Source organism: Nanorana parkeri, unplaced genomic scaffold (assembly GCF_000935625.1).
Source record: "Nanorana parkeri isolate BGI_ZX_2015 unplaced genomic scaffold, ASM93562v1 scaffold416, whole genome shotgun sequence".
NCBI lineage: Eukaryota > Metazoa > Chordata > Amphibia > Anura > Dicroglossidae > Nanorana > Nanorana parkeri.
This window is the reverse complement of record NW_017306684.1, coordinates 252,539-263,175: the sequence shown is the minus strand read 5'-3', so window position 1 is coordinate 263,175 and position 10,637 is coordinate 252,539. Positions and strand designations below refer to the sequence as shown.

The window sequence follows — 10,637 nt, the reverse complement described above, 5'->3', positions numbered from 1 at the left end:
CCCTGTCACAGCAGAGAGCCGTGACAGGATCGAGAAGTGAGCGAACGCCGGTATGTGTTCGCTCACTTCCCGATCTACTGAGCCGGCCTGTGACCGTCTCATTGTCACAGGTCGGCTAGAACTATGAGGAGGAGTGAAAAGCACTCACCTCATCGTTCTCCTTTAATGTATTCAGGTAGATTATTCCTTGATTTGGTCAGAACAATTGGGACCTTCATTTGGTGGTAAATGTTAATGAATATTTGATTTTGATTTTATTATAAAATTGGCCTAAAATAGTAAAATAATAATTTTAAAACTTTAGCTGTGTAACACCCATTACCTTCTGTGATGTGGCTACTAGACATTTAGCAATTGCCAGGGCTGTAGTCAGCCTGGCTGGATTATACTGGCATTTATCTGGTTAATTCCAGGTGTCTGGCATTGACTGTACCCCCCTGGATGGAGTGCGACTCTTCTGTATTGTGGGACAGCCAATGAGGGACATTGTAAGTGTATGTACAGTACAGCAGCCAATCACTGGGGTTCTCGCAACCAGTGGTGCATGCTGGGATAGGGTACATATGCTGGAGCAAACTGCCATGTGCTCAGACTAGTCTGGAATAGCCATGGATTAGGGCTGGGTGCTGTCCAGCCACCCCCCAAGCTAGGCCTGAGGCCTGAGGGTGGAGAGAGGCTGGAGTGAGGGAAGTGTTTCCCTGGGGCCTCCATCCAGTATGGAAGAGGCTGGTGTTGTTGCCAGAGGAAGAGAACCAGGAAAATGGATGGCTCTTGAAGGTACCTGGAACTTCAGGAACTTCAGGGGCATATCTGGTATCTCTCCTGCTGAGGATTCATGCTCATCCCTGCTCATCTGTTACTCCAATTACTATTCGCTGTACCACAAATGGATCTACACTGAGATGCTAAAAAAGCTTGGTGAGTCTGAAGTCTATGTCTGTTACACCGTGAACGTCTGGGATCGATATACCCTCTCTCCCCAGTGTGAAGATGTTAATAAAGGTTATTCGGCATTGCATTACTGGAGTGGACATGAGTTTTTTGGGCACTAGAAGAGGGCATTGGGATGCATCATGTATGTGTGATATTTGTTGTTTGTACATGTAGAGCAGCCCAAAACAATAGTGTACAATTTGAATTTTTTTATACTACCTAAAACACACTGACACTAACACAAACATTGACCCTACAATTACACAGGCCACAGTACCTTGAATGTTAGACCTGTCCCTAGCTATATTTGGCCCGGTGATTCCAACAACGGTACCAATTTTTCCCTTTTAGCTGTAGTTTTTGAGATATAGCATACAAGCCATATACCACTCTTCACTCTGGTTGCACATCAAAAATCAGGATATTTTAATATGGTATTTCATTTAATCTCCTAGTAGCATGAAAGAAACACATTAAAAATGAAAAGAAAAGTGTAATACACGAAATCTACTCATTTCAAACCAAAAACACAGGCTTATGACACAAAATATCCAATCATTCCACACAGAAGAACCTCCTTTTGTAAGACTTCCGAGAGTGGGATCTGCCAGGACAATTCCGCATAGGGTTCCAACATTAATCTGCCATCATGTGTGCATCCCATCTTCCTTGGTATCTGCCTCCTGTTGTTTTTATGTCTCTGTGAAATCTTTCACCTTGCTCTTCCCTTAAGTCACCAAGGTTCTCTGGTAAGCGATCTAAGTGACTGTGTAGATAATGGATTTTAACACTCATTTTACAGCCAAGCCTGTTGAAATGAAAGAGCATCTCCTCTACTAATTGAGTGTAGTTGTCGGCCTTCTTGTTGCAAAGGAAGTTTTTCACAACAAGAACAAATGAAGACCAGGCACAAGATTCGGTTTCATGCATTGATTCTATGAAATGTGGGTCATTTATGAGCTGTCTGATTTGTGGACCATCGAAAATTCCTGCCTTCATATCTGTAAAAAATAAGTCAAGGCAACTGGACTTGCTGTATTTTTCTTGAAGACATTGCACTGGTTATCCAACCAGCTTTCTCAATTCAGAATGATTTCAAATCATTCTGAATTGAGAAAGCTGGTTGGATAACCAGTGCAATGTCTTCAAGAAAAATACAGCAAGTCCAGTGGCCTTGAGTTTTTTTTTTTACAGGTACACCATGACCTGGATGAATGAGAACCTTCACAGACTTCCTGCCTTCAGTTTTTCCATGGTAAGTCCAGGTAATTTATGTGCATAATTTATAATGTAATAATATAATATATAATTTATACATTGCACAAACCATCTTTTTTCAAAGCCTTTACAAATTATTTCATCAGGCCTAGCTTTATATGTAATGGTGGCAGGGTGATTCTATCTCGTGCTACCAAAGGTGCATTGATTACATTTACTTCTCCAACCACCACCTCCAAACACCATATCTTCCCTTGGAGCCAGTCTTTTCTTACCCAATGGTCATATTTGGCTCTACTGTCCCAAAGACAATAGACAGCAAGGGACACTTTGTGTAGCCACTTTGTTGACCAAGAAGAAAATGAACCAGATCCCCCATTGATATTCATGGCCATTTATCTTTTCCAACACTCAAGAGATGGCCCTGTACTCTTCTTTCATTATGGTGGAGTGAACGATTAGATTGGAGCCATATCTGTTGCCGTTGTTTAAAAGAACGCCTTTCAAACCATGTTTTGAACTGTTGATGAAAAGGCGCCATTCACTTGGGTTATACTCACGCTTTAGAATCCAATGCTCCCGATGTAAAATTACAGTTAGAAGCACATAAACTCTCTCACTATATCTGCTGCCTTGTACACAAAAACACAAACTACACAGACAGCAAGCAATTGAGCTGCAAGTTTGAAAAGGACTTGCTAAACTATTGCTAGACTTGCCGAGCTTCACAGTTTTGTTGCACAATTACAGCAAGTCTGCAGATCAACGTGCTTTGCAAAAGTGCTGTACACTTGCAGAGCTCTTGCTAAAACCTGCAGGACTCTTGCTGTAGACTTGCCAAGCAAATTTGCTACAAATTCAAAAAGTGTCGCCTAGAACTTGTGCTGCGAGTGTTCTGCAAGTCTACAACCTGCCAGGAATGTGTGGAGCAAGTTAACAAGAATTACAATTTACCCTGCTACAAGTTTGTGGCAAGTTATCCTTGCTATCTGGGTAGGTAACAGAAGAACAAGTCAATCAGCAAGATCTTTCCACAAATGACTATAAAATTACATAAATTCGACCATATCTAAGGAACTAGAGCTGATGCGTTCTAGCTAATGCAATTTTCTGATTTAGAGCTCCAAATCAACCCCAAAAATAGGACTAAAAAGCAAAGCACCAAGAAAAATTATTTGTTTTGTTGAGCTGTGTTATCATTGACACTGACACTAACCTTGAACAAGCCCTGCTCTATTTTCAGACTTTTCCTTTAGAAAGGAGAAAAAGATACATTGGGGGAAATTTATCAAAACAGGAGCAGACAAAATCTGGAGCAGCTGTGCACAGCAATCAGCTTCTCTCTTCATTTTGTTCAGTTAAGATTTAAAAATGAAAAGAGAGAAGGTGATTGGTTGCCATGCACAGTTGCTCCAGATTTTGTCTGCTTCAATTTTGATAAATTCCCTTCATTGTGTCTGTGCTTCTGAAAGTAGAGAGTGAGATGGTGGGGGTGGGGGGCTATTGATCACTATGATTGGCTATCACAGTGATCATGTGATCAGGAGCCAGTTTTCCCGATCGTTATTTTGAGTCCTTGTGCTGGGGTTGCGTAATCAAACGCGCTCCCACCACAAAACATGCTGCATATATACGGTGCCACAGAATAATTCCCACTTCCATTAGGCCGCATATACAGTATATATATATATGTTATATCTCAGCAGGAAGGTGATAATAATAGTGTGTGACTGTGGTGGGGACATTAGAGTGTAAGATCCTCAGGCTCTCATCTCCATGCTAATTTAGCCTCCTGTTACAGAGTAACAGCCAAAAATCTTCACCACTAGCAATATTTCATATTTATTTGAATAAAATGAAGAAAAACAATACATTTTTCTCCCAAATATAAAGAAAATGTGTTAAAAATATCAATACCCTTTAAATGCACCATTTAAATGTTTGTCCTTAGATATCCTTGTACTACCTGTAAAAAATGATAAGTCTGCACTTTACTCACTTTGTTTACTTCAAAATCAATAAATAAATGCATGGAAGCTATTGTGCTCAAAATGTCATATTTCGAAGATCGAGTGTTTCTTTCTAATATTAAATTATTAGGATATGCATAGCATGTACAATATATGACCATAAGTTTATGAAAGCCTGACCATCGCACACACAACAGGCCAAAAGTATGTGGACCACCCCTCCAAATGAGTGAGTTCAGATGTTTCCGTTAAAGGATTCTGTCAATTCTACAAGATACAAAGTCATTGTAGACAATTGCGCTCTTCCAGCCTTATGGTAAAAGTTTGGTGAAGACCCTTTTCTGTTCCACCATGACTGTCCCCTATGTACAAAGCCAGCTCCATAAAGACATGGTGTGACCAGTTTGGTGTAGGGGTACTCGAGTGTCCAGCACAGAGCCCTGACCTCAACCCTACTGAACACTTTTGGGATAAACTGGAATGGAGTGCTGATGGCTAGCCAGGTCTTCTTGTCCAACACCAGTACCTGACCTCACTAAAGCTCTTCTGGTTGAATAGATACTCTTCAAAATCTTGTGGAAACCTTCCCAGAAGAGTGGAGGTTGTTATTGCTACAGGAGAGATAGGAGAGGCAATGGTTTTAGAATGGGATGTCCCACAAGCTTAAAAAGGTGTGATGAGCAGGTGTCCAAAAACCTTTAGTCGATACTATGGCACACAGTAGGAATCCAGGAGGTTTCCAATATCTCATTACAATCACACAATGCCTACCCAAAATTTGATGATAAAATTCAAACTTACTAATTCAAACTTAATTTGCTGCACTCACTTTTAAACTATTAACTTCAGTCATATGGTAATAGAAGGGAGATACACCCCTATGTGCAGAGGAGTGGGTCAGTGGTGGGGCTTAAAACTTGAGGTGCCTTTAAAAGCCGCTTTAAGACCCAAATCACCAATAACAACGCTCCTTAACTCATTATAATATGAACTTTAAAGGCTGTAAAGCTTTAGGAGATGCAGGGTTGACACTGCCAGAGGGAAGAGCTGCTACTTCCTTGTTTGTGCATTGCAATGCACAACAAGGAAGTAGAAACAGAGTTATACCCAGAGTCCAGACCCAATATTAGTTAATTAACCCTGGTAGTAGTTTGCATATCATTAGACACAATACATCATTATTAGATACAGTACATTGGTATATTGTTATAATTATTATTATAATTATTGTCAAATCATTAAGTAAAAAACACGTCATATACTTCAATCTATAGATACAACATTAGTTTGAATATCATTAGATACAATAGATGATCATTAGATACAGTACAGTGGCATATCAATATTAATACCATTATATACTAATTCATATATCATTGTTGTCAGACCATCAGATGCAATGATATATTATTAAGGTCATATACCTCAACCTATGCTGTGACAGTGTTAGACCCTAAGGGTTACCCCGGTTCATTCCACTATCTGGGCGAATTTCAAAAAACCCTCAAAACTTTGAATTGTGAAATATTGCCCTATGGGGGCACCCGTTTGCTCTACCTAGGACTGGTAAGACTGGCATCCATTACATACTTTCTTGTAGCTTTGTGTTCATCTACTTCCTGTTAATTATACCCTTTTCGTATCAATTGTTGCTTTAGTCATGTCGAGCATTTTCTTGCCAATATTGACTATGGACATATCGAATGCATTGGATGTTTATTACGTGAATATATATTTCATTTTTGATCAGATATTGATGAATTGATTCATGTGAATGTTTTATACTTTTAATCTAGAGCACCTCTAGACCTGATGAAGCGTTGTGACACGCAAAACGCATTGTAGTTATATCCTACCAGTTTAAACTCCTTGAGCTAGACAATAGAAGACTACACGACCCTTGTCCCTTTATAAATCTCAAGGCTATATAAATGCACTAATCATGTTAATGGTTGACACTAGAAACTGACGGGATAACTCACGAAAGATTTTGTAATGAGGCATTACTTGAAGGGGAGGTGGTAGAATTATTAATAGTAGAATTCACGTTAAAACGACTAGGGTAATCAGGATATTATTTGGAGAGGGGGCGGACCAGTTCACTCTGTCACGGCAGAGAGCCGTGACAGGATCGAGAGGTGAGCGAACGCCGGCATGTGTTCGCTCACCCCCCGATCTACTGAGCCGACCTGTGACAGTCTAATTGTCACAGGTCGGTTAGAACTATGAGGTGAGTGAAAAGCACCCCCTCATAGTTCTCATTTAAAGGAAAACTTGTAGATTACATTCGTTGTTAAGTTCACGTGGGGCCATGTTGTTCAGCTTAAAAATCCAAATTTTTTTCCTTCTGAAGTAATACCTTATTATAATCACCTCTGCGGGCTGGCAGTTTAAGTGAACAAATTTCCTTTATTCTTAAACCTATGGTTTTCCCTCCATGATATTTAGTGAAGTGTTGGGCAAGGGGGCTGTCCTTGTCTTTGTTTTTTATATCCCTGAGGTGTTCCCCCGATCCTCACTTTAAGCTCACGCTCAGTTTTGCCAATATACAATTTCTTGCATGGGCATTCGATTTGATAACTTACCCTCGTGGTGTTACAATTGATGAAGTGAAGGATATCAAAACTTGTGGTACCTGCTGAATTAAATAATTCCTTTGACTTGTGCACATATGGGCAGATCTGGCACTTGCCACAGGCATACATCCCCTTTGGTTTTTTACTTTTGGATAGCCACGTCTCCTGGGTTTTAGGAGTAAATTCTGAGGAGACCAAATGATGCCGCAGATTACGTGCTCGTCTTGCTGTCACAAGTGGGTAAGGGCCCACTATATTTTTAAGGGTAGGGCATGCCTGTAGAATGTGCCAGTGTTTCTTTAGGGTGTGTTTTGATTGACCAATTTTAATTGAGTTCCGAGCAGGGTTATCTGGTGATGGCTAGTAGCAGGGGCGTAACTAGAAATCACAGGGCCCCATAGCAAAATTTTGTATGGGGCCTTCTGATTTCTAGTTACACCCCTTGAAGAGCCAACATAGCTCACCTGAGGGTGACCCTGCAGAGCCCACCATAGACTCTCTATGGTGGGCTCTGCAGGGTCACCCTCAGGTGGGCTGGTCACACTCCTTACCTGTCAGCCTCTTCTTCCTCCGTCTTCCCTCCTCCGTCGCCGGGCCCGCTCCGTCCTCCGTCCCCGGGCCCACTCCGTCCTCTGTCGCCGGGCCCGCCCCCTCCTCCGTCACCGGCCCTGCCTCCTTCTCTGATGCTGACCCCCGGGCCCCGCCTCCCGCCTCCTCCTCCCCGCCATGTCCAGCCTCCTCCACCGCCGCTGCTGTCTCTCATTGACTCAACAGCGGCACGTTCGAACCCATAGCGACCGAGGCGGCCCGCACGGCATCAGGGGGGTGTCCTGGCCGGGCCCCCCTGTGCCCGGTCCCCATATCGGCCGCCTGGGTCGCTATGGCTATTGTTACGCCACTGGCTAGTAGGTGTTTTGTGTAGTGACCCATCACTTTTACTGTATTGAAATAAACTTCATATTTTTGTACTTAATTCGGCATTCCGATCCTCATTGCACTGCCTCTTGAGCTGATCCTCTTTGATCAGATCATTTTCTTTTGTACAACAAGGAAGTAGTTGGAACTGGCAGGATCAACAAGTTTATTACTGGTAAGGAAAAGGGGTTATTAAAACAAATATTAAGATGTAAAAGACTCTAACTGGGTGATCCTCTGCTCATACTTGTAGGGTTATTACATGAACCGCAAACTAATATATATATTCCTCATTGCCGCATTAAATGAATCCTCCAGAAACTGATTAGTAACTGCTTTGTTTTTCAATGCAAATATTTAATGAAATGCTCTGGGATGGATGGTAATTGCTCCCAGGCTGAAGCGACATATTATAAAAAGGCTCTGGATTCCCATCAACAGATCCCCAACGTCAGACAGGTGTGAATTCTAGAGAGGTGAGGACATGGCAAAAGGTAATGCAAATGGACACTTTACTTTTCAAGTCTGAAACAAAATGAGGACCATGTCCATTACAAGACAGAATAGCTTTATCTCCAGTGCCAATTTCAAAACTGGTATTAAAGGGGAACTTTACATTTAAAGGGGGCTCTTCTCCACTGACCACCAGTCTCAGGGAGCACCTCTCCCACTGACCACCAGTCTCAGGGTGCTCCTCTTCCACTGACCACCAGTCTCAGAGAGTATCTCCCCCACTGACCACTAGTCTAAGGGAGCACCTCTTCCAGTGACCACCAGCACCTCTTCCAATGACCACCAGTCTCAGGGAGCACTTCAAATCCATGTGATGTTTAATTTCAAAAGTACAAAAAGAGAAGTCAATGGATATTAAGAATGAGACACGAGTGACCATGTTTGAGTTTTCTGGACTAACTGATGATGAAAATCTTGTCCCGTTCCTCTTCATGTTCATTTTACTGGTCTATATGATGACCATAGTAGGAAATGTTGGGATGATAGCCCTTGTCTGTGTCTTCTCCAGCCTTCACACTCCAATGTATTACTTCCTGAGTAGCCTCTCTTTGGTGGATATCTTCTACTCTTCGGTTATCACTCCAAAAATGTTGTCTCACTTCCTTTCCCCTAAGAAGTCAATTTCATTTCTTGGTTGTGCTGTCCAATATTACTTCTACTGTGCATTGGGGTGCAATGAGCTTGTTCTACTCTCCACCATGTCCTATGACCGCTATGTGGCCATCTGCTACCCTCTCCACTACACCTTGATAATGACCAAGAAGAAATGTTTTGGTTTGGTTTTTTATTCCTTCTCTGTTTGTTTCTTGCAGTCCATTGTGCAGACCAGCTGTGTGTTCAGTCTTCCATTCTGTGGACCGAACCTTATTGACCATTTCTACTGTGACATTGCACCATTGCTCAAACTGTCCTGTGCTAATAATCTCCATTGTGATATGGTAACAGGCTTTTTTGTAGCAGCTTGTGGAATATATACATTGACGACAATCTTCCTCTCGTACAGTTTCATATTTCTCTCAATTTTTAGGATGACATCTACTAAGGGGAGGCAGAAGGCCTTCAGTACATGCTCCTCACATATTATTTGTGTTTCGACCTTCATTATAGCAATCTTCTTCACATATCTGCGCCCTCGTTCTGGCACCTTTGAGATACAAGACAAGGTGGCTTCTCTTTTTTATACAGTAGGGACCCCGATGCTGAATCCTCTTATCTACAGCCTGAGGAACCAAGAGGTGAAGCGGCTCCTTGTCCAAGCAATGCGAAAACATTTTTGATGTAGATTTAATACACCTCTTCTGTGAATTGCCTGTGATACTCTCTATAAATTACATACACCTATTAGAACATAAAATCTGCTCAAATGTCTATAAAGCCAACAACTACATAACTATAGCAATCCTGCAGAGGGCCCTTGAACCTTGGTCAATGTATTATATAATACCTTCCCTGTTGGCTGCACTGTTACATTGGGCAACTATATCACAAATGTAAAACTATTGTCTGATAATAAAACTGGACATATCTACTTAATGTATTCAGATAAATTATTCCTTGATTTGGTCAGAACAATTAGGAACTTCATTTGGTGGTAAATGTTAATGGATATTTGATTTTTTTTAAATATAAAATTGGCCTAAATAGTAAAAAAAAAAATTTAAACTTTAGCTGTGTAACACCCATTACCTTCTGTGAGGTGGCTACTAGACATTTAGTGGTTGCCAGGGCTGTAGTCAGCCTGACTGGATTATAGTTGACATTTATCTGGGGAATTCCAAGTGTCTGGCATTGACTGTAACCCACCCCCCAGGATAGGGTACATATACTGGAGGGAATTGCCATGTGCTCAGACTAGTCTAGACCAGCCATGGATTAGGGCTGGGTGCTGTCCAGCCACCCCCCAGGCTAGGCCTGAGAGTGGGCATAGGCTGGTGTAAGGGAAGTGTTTCCGTGCGGCCTCCAGTATGGAGGAGGCTGGTGTTCTTGCCAGAGGAGGAGAACCAGGAAAATTGATGGCTCTTGAAGATACCTGGAACTTCAGGGGCATGACTGGTATCTCTCTTGCTGAGGATTCATGCTCATCCCTGCTCATCTGTTACTCCAATTACTATTCGCTGTACCACAAATGGATCTACACTGAGACGCTAAAAAGGTCTGGTGAGTCTGGAGTCTATGTTGGTTATGTGGATATGGTTAAATACTAATGGGGCAACTGAAGACCAAATTCCCTAGACAGACTAGTGATGACCCGGATTATTCCAGCGGCTCCTTAGAGGGTGAGCACTGCTGCTGTATAATTCTTGCTATTACTATGACTCACCACCAAAACAGAAAACCCTGAAAAAAATATCTTCCTATTCCTGATGTGCATGGGGATACCACATGTATGTCCGTTATTTGTTGTTTGTATCCACAGGGTTTTCCCTATCAGCTGTAGTTTTTGAGATATAGCATAAAGGCCATGTTCCACTCTTCACTCTGGTTGCCCATCAAAAATCAGGATATTTAATGC

General features: G+C 41.9%; 1 protein-coding gene across 1 annotated transcript; it reads left to right on the top strand.

The window, feature by feature from the left end:
- Positions 1 to 8,472: 8,472 nt before the first annotated feature.
- On the top strand, positions 8,473 to 9,402 carry LOC108789690 (olfactory receptor 1009-like). The gene has a single exon (XM_018559772.1). The coding sequence runs from the start codon at positions 8,473 to 8,475 to the stop codon at positions 9,400 to 9,402; it is 930 nt and encodes a 309-aa protein (XP_018415274.1).
- Positions 9,403 to 10,637: the final 1,235 nt, after the last annotated feature.